Raw genomic sequence first — 17,687 nt, 5'->3', positions numbered from 1 at the left:
TGGCCCTATTACCTCCATTTTACAAATGGTGACCCTTGAATCTGAAAGTGTGGCATTGAGTCCATAGCTATGCTGGAACTTCAATCCAGACATCAAGCTTTTCCATTGGGTTGCTGAAATGCAAGAATGCATTTATTTACTTATTTATTTATTACATTTATTTATATTACATTTATTTATTACATTTCTATACCGCCCAATAGCCAGGGCTCTCTGGGCGGTTCACAAAAATTTAAACCATTCAAAGTATAAAACAACAGTATAAAACCATAATATAAAATACAGCATGAAAGCTCAACCAGATAAAAACAGCAGCAATGCAAAATTACAACTTTAAAACACTAAGTTAAAATTTATTTATAAACTGTTAAAATGCTGGGGGAATAAAAAGGTCTTCACCTGGCGTCTAAAAGCATACAATGTAGGTGCCAAGCGAACCTCCTTAGGGAGCTCATTCCACAGCCGGGGTGCCACAGCAGAAAAGGCCCTGCTCCTGGTAGCCACCTGCCTCACTTCCTTTGGCAGGGGCTCGCGGAGAAGGACCCCTGAGGATGACCTTAGGGTCTGGGCAGGTATATATGGGAGGAGGCGTTCCTTCAGATAGCTCGGCCCCAAGCTGTTTAGGGCTTTAAATGTTAATACCAGCACTTTGAATCGGGCCCGGACCTTTACTGGCAGCCAATGAAGCTGGAAAAGGACTGGCGTGATGTGGTCTCGTCGGCCAGTCCCTGTTAGTAACCGTGCTGCCCTGTTTTGTACCAGTTGAAGCTTCCGGACCGTTTTCAAAGGCAGCCCCACGTATAACCCATTGCAGTAATCCAAACGAGAGGTTATCAGAGCATAGATAACTGTAGCTAGGCTATCTCCGTCCAGATAAGGGCGCAGTTGGTGTATCAGCCTAAGCTGACAGCAATGCATTGGACATAAGTTCATTTCAGGTCTTATTATACCCACCAGTGTTGTTAGCAAAGACATGTAATTAAATGCTGTCTCTTTGGTCAAGTTCAACTAAGTGCCCATTTAAACAGAACAGTGAGGAGTCTGCTAATGAATATCCGTCCTTGTGAAACAGCCTGTTCAACATTATTTGTGTATATCGGACCTTAGTGATTCCTGACACTAGTATTGGCTAATCTTTTTGTTATGTAGGTAAATGAAACTAGTTTATTTTATTTTATTATTATATTTATATGCCACCTTTTTTCCTCCAAGGAACGCAAGGCGGTGTACATAATCCTCCTCCTCTCCATTTTATCCTCACAACAACCACCCTGTGAGGTAGGTTGGGCAGAAAGTCTGCGGCCATAGCTAGACAGGGCTTTATCCCGGTGCGAACCCTGGGATTGTCTCTGTGCGTCCACATGACACACAGGGGATCCTGGGATCAGGGAGGGATGATCTCTCCCTTGCCCCGGGATCTCGCCCTCCACTTTGCCCCCGGGTTTTCCGTGGTCCTGGGCTGAGCCTGAGACCGCGGAATGTGTGGCCAGGTACCACGGGTTGACCCGGCTCCGTGCGATTCCTCGCGAGGAGCCAGGAGCGCTGCACCCATCAGGGGTAGGGTGGGGGGAGCAGGGAAAATAAGTTAAATTTTAAAAAGGACTTACCTTTTGCGCATGAGCGTTCGTGCGCTGCTGGTCCTTTAAAAATAAAAAAATGGTGGGCGCGATGCCTCTCCTTCTGAGGTCGTCACGCGTCGCGTGTAAACAGAGGAGGGATCTCGCGTTAAACACATGAGGTCTTCCCTCCTCTGTCGTGGGATAACAGGTAGGTCTAGCTAAGGCCTGTGACTGGCCCAAAGTTATCCAGTGAGCTTCTTCAGCCGAGTGGGGACTAGAACCCAGATCTCCCAACTCCCAGTCCGACACTCTAACCACTACACCACACTGGCTGCTGTTTAATTTTCAGAGGGGTAGTCATGTTAAGTCTGTTCAAGCGAAAACAACGAATGGTCTTGCGGCACCTTAAAGACTAACAAACATATTAAGGCATAAGCTTTCTCCATGACAGCTTACAACATGATTTGTTAGTCTTTAAGATGTCACAAGACTGTTTGTTGATTAGTTTAAAATAGGAAACTGGAGGTCCCTACTCAAGAGCTGCCAGCGTTCTGGAGAAACTTCTGCATCCATGTAAACTCTGAACAGCCATGCAATGGCTTCCAAGGATGGTTTTTGTTCCCAATTGCTGAAGAGAAAATCACCACCACCACTACATTGCATGCACAGTCAAGTAGATTCTCACTATTTATCTCACTGGATTGTTGCCATTGTCCAGGATCCAAAGAATTATGGAATGTTTTCTCATTAGGCCAAGGAAGCTTTGGAATTCTCCTTGTTAAACAGCACACACTCACCTTGCCGCATGGCAAATGCATTTTGAAATGGAGGACAGTTTCAAAAGCAGATTTGGTTATGCAGTTGAAGGTGGTATGGCAGGAGGTTCCTGTTCGAAGAAGAAAACTTAAAGATCTCTCTCTTATTATTATTATTATTATTATTATTTATTTATATAGCACCATCAATGTACATGGTGCTGTACAGAGTAAAACAGTAAATAGCAAGACCCTGCCGCATAGGCTTACAATCTAATAAAATCATAGTAAAACAATAAGGAGGGGAAGAGAATGCAAACAGGTACAGGGAAGGGTAAGCAGGCACAGGGTAGGGAAAAACTAACAGTAGAAAGTAACAGTAGAAGTCTGCACAACATCAAGTTTTAAAAGCTTTAGGAAAAAGAAAAGTTTTTAGCTGAGCTTTAAAAGCTGCGGTTGAACTTGTAGTTCTCAAATGTTCTGGAAGAGCGTTCCAGGCGTAAGGGGCAGCAGACGAAAATGGACGAAGCCGAGCAAGGGAAGTAGAGGCCCTTGGGCAGGCGAGAAACATGGCATCAGAGGAGCGAAGAGCACGAGCAGGGCAATAGTGTGAGATGAGAGAGGAGAGATAGGAAGGAGCTAGACCGTGAAAAGCTTTGAAGGTTAACAGGAGAAGTTTATATTGGATTCTGAAGTGAATTGGAAGCCAATGAAGAGATTTCAGAAGCGGAGTAACATGGTCGGAGCGGCGAGCCAAGAAGATGATCTTTGCGGCAGAGTGGTGAACAGAAACCAACGGACTGATGTGAGAAGAAGGAAGGCCAGAGAGAAGAAGGTTGCAGTAGTCCAACCGTGAAATAACCAGTGCATGAACAAGCGTCTTGGCAGAAGAGACAGACAAAAATGATCGAATCCTGGCAATATTATACAGGAAAAATCGACAAGATTTAGCTACTGCCTCAATATGAGGAATAAAGGAGAGCGAGGAGTCGAAGATAAAGCCAAGGCTACGAGCTTCCTTGACCGGAGTAAGCGTAACATCATTGACAGTAAGAGAGAATGAGAGATGAGGAGAAGGTTTAGGAGGAAAAACAAGCAATTCAGTCTTTGCCATGTTAAGCTTCAAGCGACGATGAAGCAGCCAAGCTGAGATATCTGAAAGACATGCCGAGATACGATCGTGAACATCAGGAGAAAGTTCCGGAGATGACAGATATAGTTGTGTATCATCGGCGTACAGATGATATTGGAGGCCATGAGATTGAATAAGCTTGCCCAAGGGCAACATGTATAAGGAAAACAACAACGGGCCAAGCACCGAGCCTTGCGGAACCCCTACTGAAAGGGGAAAGGAGGAAGACGAGCTGCCATTAGTCAACACGCTGAAAGAGCGACCCGCTAGATAGGAGGCAAACCAGTTATAGACAGAGCCACAAAATCCAAGGTCATGAAGGGAATCTAAGAGAAGATCATGATCAACCGTGTCAAAGGCTGCAGTTAGATCAAGGAGAATAAGAACGGAATAATGGCCTTTAGACTTGGCAGTAAGGAGATCATTGGTGATCTTAGTAAGGGCTGTTTCGGTGGAATGCAGAGGACGGAATCCAGATTGAAATGGATCCAAAGGAGAGTTACTAGAAAGAAAGTCAAGACAGCGAGAGTAGACCGCACGCTCCAGGATCTTTGAAACAAACGGCAACAAAGAGACAGGTCGGTAGTTAGACAGAGATAGCCTATCAAGAGTAGGTTTCTTGAGAATGGGAGAGACTGTAGCATGTTTAAAAGCAGAAGGAAATGAACCAGAGGACAGAGAAAGATTAATAATATGTAGCAAGGAAGGGAGGATTGCAGGAATAAGATTAATAAAGACGCGAGAAGGAATCGGATCACGAGAACAAGTGGAAGGCTTCGAAGAGCGCAGTATTGTAGACAGTTCATCCGCAGAGACCGAAGGAAACGCAGAGAAATTTGTAGGAGGAGCTGACAGATGAGGAACAGGAACTGGAAGAGGAGCAGAGCTGGCCAGATCAGAGCGGATAGTTTGGATTTTAGCATTGAAAAAAGAGGCAAAGTTATTAGCAGACAGAGAGGCGGGAAGAGATGGCGGATTAGGCTTCAGAAGAGAATTGAAGGACGCAAAGAGCCGCTGAGGATGCCTAGCATTTGACTGGATCAGCGTTGAGTAGTACTGCTGTTTGGCCAGTGAGATGGCAGAAGAGAAAGAGGAGAGTACAAATTTGTAATGGACAAAGTCTCTCTCTCTCTCTCTCTCTCTCTCTCTCTCTCTCTCTCTGTGTGTGTGTGTGTGTGTGTGTGTGTGTGTGTATGTGAGAGAGAGAGAGAGAGAGAGAGAGAGAGAGCAGCCCTTGCATGCCCCTTAAGAAGTCCTTTGGAGGATTGGAATGCAAATAGCTCAGGCAGATTTTTTTTCCTGATAGTAATATTGATCAGAGTCCAAATCCTACAAGCTGGAGTCGTTCAGTTGCCTTAACGGTTTTCCTTTAGAACCCATAGTTTTGGGGATTGCATTTCTTCTGAGAGTTTGTAGCTAAGGAGACTTTTGCTTACGGGCTAGAAAGGTATATGTGGGTAACCTCAGAGTATAAAAATACATACATGAGAAAGGAAGGTGGCAAGGATTTTTGAAAGATGCCTGCCATAAAGGACAACAACCACAAAATTGGTCGAATTTAGTTTGATAGCACAATCGAAGTAAGGCTGAGGATAACTTTTCCTAATCTCACTCATTCTCATTAAAAACTAGTGAAGGATGTAACCAGTATTCCCTTTTGACAAAGAGGGAGTTAGAGAAGCTTACTGCTGAACTACATGTTCAGAAATATCACATAGTACAGCCCTCCTGGGAGTGTACTGATTCAAAATGCAGATGGGAGATCATTTCATTTAGGGTTCATCTCCCTCTCTCTCTGTCCATCCATCCATCCCATGGAAAGTATCTAACCTATCTCACAAGGTTGTAGTGTGTGTGTGTGTGTGTGTCGGGGTGGGAGAGGAGAAACATGTGTTGCAGAGCTCCTGGGAGGAAAGGCAGGATAAAAATGTGAGAAATTATAAACTGGGGAGAACAGTTCTAGTGCATCCATGACCCTGTTATTCTACCATTCCTCATATGCAGGAATTTTAGTAAGGGACCCTACACACAGGCAACTCTGGTGGCTGCATTCTGAAGAGGAACACTCAGTCCCAGGAGGGCAGCACCATGGGCTATTTGTGAACACGTACTGTGGTATTTCCAGGCCGGTGGGTTTTCATGCAATTTGCTACTGGTATTCTCAATTCTAAGCAGTACAGTCGCAAATAGTAGTGTTGCCAGATATACCTTATAAATATCTCAAGCCAGTCTGAGGGTAAGTAGCCAGTCATATGACGTGGATGAAGGGGGTGGGCACCAGTGCCTGATCTGTGCTCAAAAAGCTATATTTTAAAATATAATTTCCAAACTTTTCATTAAAAAGAAAACATTTCTCTCTTTCTCTTTCGTCGTTGTTGTTGTTTTTGCCCTATTTGAGCAGTCTTGATCTTTGCTGTCTGCTTTTGGCCAGAGGGTGAATCTACGGACACACCTCTTTGCATGTTTCCATAAGCATGGAGCATATTGAAGCATGAGAGAAAACTGCACGGTGTCTGAGCCAAAAGTTCATACATTTCTTTTCTTTCTGCATCACTTCAAAGAAGGAAAATCATGATTACAAATGATTCATATATAGCGGAGTCCTTTTCAAGTTATCATGAAAATGGATCAGGGTGCAATCAGATACCATCACTCTGTTACGTTTTTGTATTTATAGGTAAAATGTACCTAGTGAATGTAATTCATAATGGAGATTGTTGGCTTAAACTATTCCCCCCCCCCCCAATTTGGGTAGGTGCAGCCAAGATATACAGAAACCAACTGAAACTCTCATTAGTATGTCACAAATATAGCCCAGACTCGTTTACGTGCTTAGGAATATACACCTTCTCAGAAGCATTCACTCAGACCTCCAGGATCAAAGAATACCAGCAGCTGAGAACAGCAACAGGAGACAGCTGCTTCCTTCATGTCCTCCTTTTGGGCTTCCTAGAAGCACCTATTTGGCTACTGTGGGAAGTTGGATGCGTCTCGAGTAGATGAACCATTGGTCAGATCCTGTAGGTCTTCTTTTACATTAGAGTTCTAACTCCTCCTCTGAAGATTATGTCACCACCCACACACTTTGGGATTATGGACACACTTGGGAGCAAGTCACTTGCATTCTTCTTGGAGTTATTTCTAGGGGTGTGCTCTGCTCCGTTACGGATCCCTGGATCCGAAGTGGAGCAGGCCGATCTGGACCTCCTAAGCCCGGTTCCGGAGCGGATCGGGGGAGGTCCAGATCGGCCCGAAGCAGTTCGGAACAGTCCGAAGTGATTCAAACCATTCCAAAGCTTCGGAGTCAGGTAAGTAGGGAGGGGAGCTTACCTGGCTCCACCATCCACCGCCGCTGTGGTCCGTGCAGCGACAGAGCCATGGAAGGGGGGAGGGGGGCTTACCTGGCTTGGTCGTCCGCCGCCGCAGTCTGTGAGGCGGCTTCAATTGCTGCCCACGCCTAAGGCTGGAATTTCTGGCTTTAGGCATGGAAGGCAGTCGAAGCCGCCGCAGTGGGGGAGGGGGGCTTATTCGGCCCCCATTTTGTCCCTCCTTCCCCACTTACCTGCCTTCTCTGCCCACCGCAGAGGCAAGTAAGTGGGAAAGGGGGGCAAAATGGTGTCCGAATATCGATCCGGACCTCTGGATCTCGCTCCGGATCCAGTTCCGGAGCAGATCGGGGGAGGTCCGGATCGACCCGAACCAGTTCGGGCCCAATCCGGAAGGTCCGGATCAGGATCTGAAGCAGTTCGGGGAGAGCATGCACAGCCCTAGTTATTTCACACACATTGCACATATTGATCTGCCTGGGTTTGCTATCAAGTGCAATTCATACAGGGAGCCACGGTCAGTCCCAGCTCCCTGACAAATCTCGCTATATTTTCACATATTTGTAAATATATATTGGTCAATGTTCACGCCTTACGTTTTTAGGTGTGCACAAAATACGTCTTTTGTGTAGGATTCTTAAAATACATCATATGTGAATCAGCCCTCAGATTGGAAGTTGAGCTTCCCTCCTTAAAACAGCTGTGCAATTGTTTAAGAGGGGAGCAGAGAAGGCAGTGACCCTCTGTTTCTGTACCCAGCAAAAGGATCCACTGCACTGGTGGGATACTTGATCACATCCTAAAAGGATCAATATGAGCCATATTGGTTTTGGTGGGACTGAGTCCAAGTTCGTAACTGATTTATGAATCCCTTGAAAGTGCATTTGCATGTAAACATCTGCTGTATGAGAAATGTGTTCCATTTAAACCACAAACCCAAGTCATTCCCTTGTTTTCTCCAAATAAAAGGAGAAACCTCTTGAGATACCTTCTAACCTGTTGAGATATGTGCCCTGTGGCATCCTCGTTTTGCCTAGGAAACAGTACTAGATAGCGGTTTTCCCAGAAAGAGAAAACCTGTGACCCACTGACCAAAACCTAAAACAAAAACAAGCGTATGTTTCTGTACAAAAAATGTAGGAATGGTTGACTTTTGCAAGGGAATGTTGACAATCCCTCATGCGTCTGGTGACTGTCTAAAAATACAGCTCCGTCATAAGTATCGTCAACATTCACTAGCGTCTCTCCATAATTCTGGAAACTCATCAGATATATGCAGGATTGGCAAGCCTGTACAACTTACTGTACTCTTAGTGGTGAAAGAGTGGTGCCCCCTTCCCCTTCATCATGGAGATGATACATGAGTTGTGCTCTCCATGTTGATGGTCAGTCATGCAGGGGTCCTGCTTGTACGATTTTGCTATCTCAAAAAAAGGCCCTTTGGATGTCAGCAGGTCGCACCTGGCTTGGAGGTTACATCATATGTCTGATGAAAGGGAGGGGTATGCAAGTTTTCTACCACTTCCAAAGGCCCAGTAAATTGTATGAACTAGAACATCATTTATGGTCTCCATCGTCTGAATACACTAGTATAGATACAAATAAAACTCTAACCTTCTGGCAAATTAAGGCAACTCAGGTGGCTGTATTGTTGGAAATGCCTTGTGCCTTGCCTCTTTCCTTGGTGTTTGTTATGATGTGTAATTGAGAGAGCACTTTCAATTTTGCAAAGTGCATTACAACCTTTAGTCTTGTTAATCCTTTCTTTCCCTTCCTTTGTCTGCATTCAAATTCATAACTCTCATCCATCTCCTCGTGCATGGACCTGTTGCCTACACTTCAGAACTGCATAAGAAGTCTTGTTTTAGTTCCACTCCAGACAAATGACTTGGTGTCGGACAGATTAATGTACTTGATTTGTTTGTTATTGTTGTTCTGTTCTTTACATCACCTGTGCACTTCTGGCATATTATGCAAGGATAAAATTGTCCTGGGTTATTTAGTCGTCGTCGTGGTTGAGGCAGATGGCCAACTCTTAGGGTAGAATGAAGAATATGAGCTGTTGTGTTATGTAGCAGTGACAGCAGCTGTGCTCAGATGTGCCATATTCTAAAAGACATCAGGAAATAGAATTGACAGTGACTGATGTCATGTTCCCATTTGATAAAAGCCAATGGAAAAGAAGAGATAGTCTCTAGTGTTGGAAAACAGAAAAAGGGTTTTATTTTTTGCTACATATATCTTCAATCTTTAAAAATTGTATTGTTGTAAAAGGACTTATTGTATAAAAAGCTCGACGTTTCAGATCTCCCGATCCTTCTTCAGGAGCTTCTGAAGCAAAATACCATCCGTGAACCACAAGTCCAAATACAGTAAGTTAAAACAGCTAAATGCAGCAGTTTTTTTTCATTCTTTCTCTGCTGTAGACGTTCTTATGTTTAACACAGGACTTGGACTTGTGGTTCACGGATGGTATTTTGTTTCAGAAGCTCCTGAAAAAGGATCAGGAGATCCGAAACATCTAGCCTTTTATACAATAAGTCCTTTTACAACAATACAATTTTTAAAGATTGAAGATGTATGTAGCAAAAAATAAAACCCTTTTTCTATTTTCCAACACTAGAGACTATCTCTTCTTTTCCATTGGATTCGTATAGTGTTTTTTCCCCCTCCATTTTGATGAGTGCTCCCATTTGATAAAAGCCAATAATTAAAACGATATAATCCACTGAGTTGGGGAAAAGCACGATCAATTATAATGAAAAGAAGAAGAAGCTGTAGCTGTTAATGTTGAATGCTTCCAAAGAGTTCAGAGTGGCTCTCATCCAGCTCACTTAGAAGATCTGACCTGCTTAGCTTCAGCAAAAGAACTGTGTCACGTGGTCAAAGCATTTTTGGGGCCATTAACTATGGCATGGGGACAGCTTGTATCATAATAGCCCATGTATGATTTTTGCTTGTGCCCTTCCTATCTGGTGTAGGCTACACCTATCCTACAAATACTGACCTCTTTTAAACTTGTTTTTAACTGCCATGGTATCAAGCTAAGGGAATTTGGTTCTGTGAAGAGGCTAGGGATCTCTAACCAAAAGTGGCCATTATTTGTCATGTAGTTGCCCCAACCTCATTGGTTTTCAACCAGTGGGTTTCACCATGACTAGCATCAGCACCATATCTTGCGTAGGGTTCTTTAAAAAAGAAAGAAAGAAAGAAGATCAGTAAAACAGAGAGGTAGAATGCAAAGGAGGCCAGGGAGCTTCGGCTATTGGGCGGTATAAAAATGCTAATGCTAATAATAATAATAATAATAATAATAATAATAATAATAATAATAATAAATAGTATCTTAGTAGCATAGAAGAAGGAATAAGGGGCAGTTACGGCTTTTCTTACCTCCAACATGACAAACTGCACCTGCCAAAATTCCCTCTTCTGCATGACTTTTCAAAAGTTCAGAAGCCCTGCTGTCTTCTTTTGCATCCTAAAGAGAGGAGAAAGATGGGTTCCGTGTTGCATTTTGGGGTTAGAGCTGAAACTTGGGCGTGAAAAAGTTGTTGATTACCATCTTGGACACTAGGTTGTTATCTGAGGTTAACCTCTAAGACCTGAAAATCATTATTTGTATATATTTAGTAGGGGAATGACGTAATAAAAAAATTGCAATTGGACTAATGTTATGCACTTAACAGGGACAGGCAACCTGGTTCCCTCTAGATTACTACAACTTTCTACAATTCCCATCAGCCTGAAGTAGCTGATGGGAATTATGGGAGTTGCAGCCCAAATCATATGGGAGGCACTGAGTTGCCTATGCCTGAATTGTAGACAAATATATTATTATGCTGAAAAGAGATGCTAATTCATTTGGGGATTAACACGCTCGATATCAGATTCCTCCCAAGGGGCAAGTTTACTATGCATAATGTGCCAGATTATATCTCTAGAAACTTACCCAGTATATTTTGAACCAATATATATTTACAGAAATAGAAAGGTGTGTTTGCATCCCAATTTATAGTTAGTTGCCTCCTTCTCTGTCTGTGAATAGTTGTATGATACGTATCAGCTGTGGAAAAGGCATTTGCTTTGTCCTATAGATCAGTAAGAATTGAGCAGAGTTCTGAGTCCCAGGTTGTAGCTCACTAACTTCATGGCTTTTTCTGGGGTGGGGTTTGTGCTCCTGGTAGAGTTGACCAGATTGTTGGGCGAGGACCATCAATGACAGATAAGGACCGAACCAAAGGCCCAGCTGAAGGGGAGCTTCCTGAGGATCCAAGTATGATGGGTAGACTTGGAAAGGTGGAAAAACAGGTACGTCGAGTTTTCCTCAAGTATAACGGTTAGCCTCTTTGAATATGATTTTTGAGAAGGGGGCATGGAGGGAGGAGGGAAATAAAATTCTAGTGCCAATTCAAGACATACATAATGGCCAAGCTAAATGCCCACGGATAGAGATTGTTCAGGAAGGGTGAAGTCAATGTCATCTAGTCCCAGTGGAGCCAGTTGACTGGGCCTGACTTTCTCGCCTCTCTCTTGATACAGCCAGGTAGAATGGAGAACTGATGGAGGCAGTTATGGGAGGGGAAGAGCTAAATGGCAAATGGACTGATAGAGAAGACTTCTCTGACCCATCTCTCCCGATGCCTCACCTCCCTCTCCTTATTGGGGGAGTGGTCTGTCTGGCAGGGGTTACCAGGTCCGTAGTTTGGGGCATGTTCTGTGACCAAGTACTCGTGTTAGGTCAGCCTTCCTCAACCTGGAGCACTCCAGATGTGTTGGACTGCACCTCCCAGAATGCCCCAGCTGGCTGGGGCATTCTGGGAGTTGTAGTCCAACACATCTGGAGCACCCCAGGTTGAGGAAGGCTGTGTTAGGTGGTGTCAATGACAAGGGGCACCTTCTTCCAGCTTTGACTGGTTTGCTAACTACAACCCTTCCTGATGAAGTCGGACCTTTCCAACAGCTATTTCTGCCTTAGGAACCCCCCAGATTGAACTAGTGTTATGCACTTTACATAAGTCTTCTCTTTAAAAGCATTCGGAAACAGCAACTGGTATACAATACTGTGGCCGGGGTGCTTAGTCATATCATAGAATCATAGAATCATAGAATAGCAGAGTTGGAAGGGGCCTACAAGGCCATCGAGTCCAACCCCCTGCTCAATGCAGGAATCCACCCTAAAGCATCCCTGACAGATGGTTGTCCAGCTGCCTCTTGAATGCCTCTAGTGTGGGAGAGCCCACAACCTCCCTAGGTAGCTGATTCCATTGTCGCACTGCTCTAACAGTCAGGAAGTTTTTCCTGATGTCCAGCCGGAATCTGGCTTCCTTTAACTTGAGCCCGTTATTCCGTGTCCTGCACTCTGGGAGGATCGAGACGAGATCCTGGCCCTCCTCTGGGTGACAACCTTTTAAGTATTTGAAGAGTGCTCTCATGTCTCCCCTCAATCTTCTCTTCTCCAGGCTAAACAGGCCCAGTTCTTTCAGTCTCTCTTCATAGGGCTTTGTTTCTAGACCTCTGATCATCCTGGTTGCCCTCTTCTGAACACGCTCCAGCTTGTCTGCGTCCTTCTTGAATTGTGGAGCCCAGAACTGGACGCAATACTCTAGATGATGCCTAACCAGGGCCGAATAGAGAGGAACCAGTGGCACCCTGGACTGCCTTCTTCCATGTATTCCTCCCCTCAGGCTCTGGTCATCATCTCAGGCTCTTCTTCATAAGAACGTAAGAAGAGCCCTGATGCTGGATCAGACCAAGGGTCCATCTAGTCCAGCACTTGTTCACACAGCAGCCAGCCAGCAGTCGACCAGGAACCCACAAACTGGACATGGTGCAACAGCACCTCCCTGCACATGTTTCCAAGTAATTGATGTTTATGGGCTTACTTCGGTTGCCCTGACCCATGAAGTACTTGTTCCGTAGTATCACCTACCTTTTAAAATCATTTGCCTCTTGGAACACATGAGACCCTGATACTCTACAGTTTTCAAAGTTGATAAAAACTTGGCTTAAAAACAACTGATTTTTGGTGTGTGTGTGAGTCTCAGGTGGGATATGAATTTATTTATTTATTTATTTATTACATTTTTATACCGCCCAATAGCCGAAGCTCTCTGGGCGGTTCACAAAAATTAAAACCATAATAAAACAACCAACAGGTTAAAAGCACAAATACAAAACACAGTATAAAAAGCACCACCAGGATAAAACCACGCAGCAAAATTGATAGAAGATTAAAATACAGAGTTAGAACAGTAAAATTTAAATTTAAGTTAAAATTAAGTGTTAAAATACGGAGAGCTGGCGACGAAAGGAGTACAGTGTAGGCTCCAGGCGGACCTCTCTGGGGAGCTCATTCCGCAACCGGGGTGCCACAGCGGAGAAAACCCTCCTCCTAGTAGCCACTAAATAAATTACTACTACTACTACTACTACTACTACTACTACTACTACTAAGTGTTCTCTTTTTTAAATAGCTGCACTCAAAACTGTTGCTGTTTGTTGATTTGTTATATTAATTTGTGGGTTTGAAATTGTTTCTACTGTTAGAAATGAAGTGTGTGATATATTTTCAGATATTATGTGGTGTTCTTGTTTTTGTTAGCCAACTTGGCTAACCACAAAACCAAGTCATTCCCTTGTTTTCTCCAAACAAAAGGAGAAACCTATAGAGATATATATCCTGTGGCATCCTGGCTTTGTCTAGGAATGAGTACTAAGTGGGAGCACCTAGAGGCCCTCATGTTGCTTTGAGGTGGTACCAGCTGCCAGTAGGAAATTTTGTTATTTTAAAAATAAAAAGTAGGAGAGATAGGACACCTTAGTGCAGCCTTCCTCAACCTGGGCCGCTCCAGATGTGTTGGACTGCATCTCCCAGAATGCCCCAGCCAGCTGGCTGGAGCATTCTGGGAGTTGTAGTCCAACACATCTAGAGCGCCCCAGGTTGAGGAAGGCTGCCTTAGTGGGTATCAAGAAAGGTGCCCGAGGCTACCCCTGGTTTAGCATAGCCACTATTAAATCTCAGAGAAGGAAAGAAAAATTAACCCAGAATCTTGGAAGAATAACTCGTTGTTGCTGCTACTGTTGTTCTAATCAGTAGCAACAGTAACATGATAAGTCAGCGACAAAATGTTGGCATGTATCTCATGCATGTTACCTGAGCTGAGGATGCGTCTGTCGGAAAAAGAAAAAGGGGGGAAAAAACACACCTCTCAAAAGATGCCTGCAATGTGGGGCCAATGATCTCAGGCGTTTTAACAGCATTTAACAACGTTAAGTTTGTTTTTAATGGACCCCAGAATTGTTGTTTTTAAATGGATACTGTTGTTTTTATACTGTTTTTATGTTTTTAAATTTTGTATACTTTTAATGGTTACTATTTTTAATTGTTGTAAACCGCCCAGAGAGCTTCGGCTGTGGGGCGGTATATAAATGCAAATAAATAAATAAATTCTACACTTGCCCAAGAATTTGAAATTAAAAAACAGCTTCTCGATGTGAATCAAGAAATGATTCCTGCATTGAGCAGGAATTCCTGCATTGAGCAGGGGGTTGGACTCGATGGCCTTGTAGGTCCCTTCCAACTCTGCTATTCTATGATTCTATGGTTCTATGACCTATCCAGACAACCGAATGACTTTCTGTAGTTTTTATATCTAGGTATCTCTTCCTGCATCCTGTTTGTGCTACATTTCATTCAATGAATGGAGAAGGAAAGAAAGAGAGAGAGAGGTGGCAAGAGAGGGTTCCACTCTTAAAGGCGGACTAGAAATAGATTTATTTATTTATTTATTTATAACATTTATATCCCGCCCCATATCAATAAGATCTCAGGGCAGCATACAGATAAAAGCATACAGTATAAAGTATGGCAGAGGCAAGGGGGCTGCCTATGGAATTGGATAAATTCCTGGAAGCAAAGCCTATCCATGGCTACTAGCCCTGATGGTTGTGTGCTATCTCCACTATTCAGGGCAATAAGCCTATGTGCACCAGTTGCTGGGGAACATGGATGGGAGGGTGCTGTTGCACCATGTCCTGCTTGTTCATCACTGGCCGACGGCTGGTTGGCCGCTGTGTGAGCAGAGTGCTGGACTAGATGGACCCTTGGTCTGATCCAGCCTCAGGGCACTTCTGATGTTCTACATGGTCTGAAAGCCCCATAGTGGGTGTACAATGATGCCGCATCAGTTATACGATGCAGCAGCCACCTTGCAGCCATCGTGGGGCTTTCCTGTGAAGCCATGACTGTAAAAAGTTGGAGACTTACCCCGACTTTTCCCCCAGAGTGAGGCAAGTACGGCGCGTCTGTTGTCTATCCTCAGGAGTTGTGGCAGAGGTGTTCCCGGGTGGATGGCGACTCCCGATTGGTTGCCTTCTGTCCGGGCAGGATGTGAGCGAGGTGTGCCAATAGCTGCTGGAAACCCCCTGCCCTCCCTCTGCTGCTACCCCACTGCAGAGAAAGTGCAGGGTTTTGCTTAAGGCGGTGGCAACCCGGTGCTGTATAGGCAGCCCCGGAGGTAACAAGTGAAGTAGAGAAGCAGGTACATAGGTGCTTAGGCCATGTTTTAGTAAAGATGAGAATGGAGGGGTTTAAGCCCATTGAAAGGAAAGGAAAGGAACCTCTCGTGCAAGCACTGAGTCATTACTGACGCTTGGAGGGACGCCAGCTTTCGCTGACGTTTCCTTTGCAGACTTTGTAGTGGGGTGGTTTGCCATTGCCTTCCCCAGTCGTGGCTACCTTTCCCCCAGCTAGCTGGGTCCTCATTTTACCGACCTCGGGAGGATGGAAGGCTGAGTCGACCTGAGCCGGCTGCCTGAAACCAGCTTCCGCTGGGATCGAACTCAGGCCGTGGGGAGAGTTTCAGCTGCAGAAACTGCTGCTTTACCACTCTGCGCCACACGAGGCTCTTTTAAGCCCATTAAGGAGGGATAATATTTATTGTATTTAAAACATTTCTTGGTTGCCTTTCAGGGCAGAAGCCTTCACAAGGCGGCTTACGACAATATAGAAAGCGTTTGCATACTTGCATATGCTTGTTTGTGATCTTGGCATAATTTTGATGGCAGAATTTTAAGTCTCCTTGGGACTCAGTTTGACTTTACTCTTGGAGCAGAATGTGGATTCTTTTTTCTTTTTCTTTTTTTAAACGGCTTTGAGCATAATTTGTCTGCGAAATATATATTTTTTAAATGAAGTGTGGGTGGGTGGGTGGGTGAGTCCAAAGTTCTTTGGGTCTAAGATTTTGCCATAATCACGCCTTGGGATCTGTGTGGCATTTTCCAGGTACAGTCCATGGAGAAGAAGCTGGACTTCCTGGTCAACATCTACATGCAACGGATGGGGATCCCACCAACAGAAACGGAAGCCTATTTTGGGTCCAAAGAACCTGATCCAGCACCGCCCTATCACAGCCCAGATGACAGTCGGGAACACATTGACAAAAATGGCTGTATTATCAAGATCATTCGCTCCGCTAGCTCAATGGGACAGAAGAATTTCTCCGCGCCACCTGCCACGACAATGCCAAACAACTCATGTCCGCCTTCTACATCTTGGCAACCATATCAACGTCAAAGCCATGGGACCTCCCCGGTTGGCGATCCTGGTTCCTTGGTTAGAATCCCACCTCCGCCTTCACACGAGCGCTCCTTATCGGCCTACGGTGGTGGGAACAGGGCCAGTGCTGAGTACACCAAGAATGAGGACGTTACTGCTAAACATCCTGAACGTGCCCTGAGGGACAGTGACACCTCTATTTCTATCCCATCAGTTGACCATGAGGAACTGGAGCGTTCCTTCAGCGGATTTAGCATTTCACAGTCCAAAGAAAATTTGGACGTCCTTAACAACGGGTGCTACACCGCTGTCGCCAAAATCAGACCATACATTGCAGAAGGGGAGTCAGACACAGATTCTGACCTCTGCACGCCCTGTGGCCCTCCGCCAAGGTCAGCAACGGGTGAAGGACCTTTCAGTGACATGGGCTGGTCAACTCCTAGACAGTGAAGCAGGGGGCCATTTGAATACAACGTCAAGGGCATGGGCCAGTCACGCTCTCCACATATTGAACATGTACAGGAGTCTGAGAGCTAATGTTCTGTGACCCAGGAGTTGTGGATGTTTCATCAGAGCTCACTCTGGGAGTAAGGGACCAGATGCTGCACCTGTTCTCTACCAAAAGGGGGCACCGTAGCAGATATGAAGCACTGAAATGTCTGGATATCTTTCTTACTATCTTTCTAAAATTGATAGGTGAAACTATTATTATACTCCAGGGTAGGTAACCACAACTCTTGGTAATCTTTTAAGCTAAGAGGGCACAGGCATCACTTAAGAGAGCGCTGAGAAACAGTTTTGACCAATCAGAGGTAATGGCACTGAGCTATCACATCACACACAGATATGTTGGTGTCGTAGGAGAAACCTGTCATGAATTATGCCTTGGGGGAGGAGGAAACAGAACTACCCTATGCTTTAACAAATGGTGGTTTCATTATAATGACAGAGTAACTAGTAGTAGGACCCAGCAAAGGTTATACAGTGAATGGTTGGTGTCCAAATGGCACGTATGTGAATTTTCAGTAGCCGCAAAGAAAAAGATCTTGTAACATTGGAATAGCAATAGGACCACAGCTTCAATAGGAGTGCTTGAACTCAAAGAATAACACATTCTGTGGGAAGCAAGGCTGCGATCTCATGAGATTCTTCAGAATTATTATTATTATTATTATTATTATTATTATTATTATTATTCATTCACATCTGCAGGATGGCATCAAACCAGCTCTTGATCTGCATGCTCAGATGTTTAAATGTTTTTGCACTCTTTGGAATATTGTTATGTAATGCCAGAGAAAACACACCCCCTTGGGAGGGAACTCCATGCGTTGTGGTAAAGTCTGAGGGCCAAGA

At 44.5% G+C, this 17,687-nt stretch overlaps 1 protein-coding gene across 3 annotated transcripts in view; it reads left to right on the top strand.

The window, feature by feature from the left end:
• The window catches only part of KCNQ2 (potassium voltage-gated channel subfamily Q member 2), a 153,558-nt gene extending 136,542 nt beyond the window's left edge, over positions 1–17,016 (top strand). For all 3 annotated transcript variants that reach the window (XM_063147113.1, XM_063147123.1, XM_063147104.1), the window contains 2 exons: positions 10,960–11,083; positions 16,059–17,016. In XM_063147113.1, coding sequence (XP_063003183.1) covers positions 10,960–11,083; positions 16,059–16,781 — 847 coding nt within the window. In that variant the 3' untranslated portion in view covers positions 16,782–17,016. The remainder of the gene's footprint in view (positions 1–10,959; positions 11,084–16,058) is intronic.
• The last annotated feature ends 671 nt before the right edge of the window (positions 17,017–17,687 follow it).

This window comes from Elgaria multicarinata, chromosome 1, assembly GCF_023053635.1.
Source record: "Elgaria multicarinata webbii isolate HBS135686 ecotype San Diego chromosome 1, rElgMul1.1.pri, whole genome shotgun sequence".
NCBI lineage: Eukaryota > Metazoa > Chordata > Lepidosauria > Squamata > Anguidae > Elgaria > Elgaria multicarinata.
Note: the sequence above shows the minus strand (reverse complement) of the source record. Positions and strands in the feature narration are given on the sequence as shown.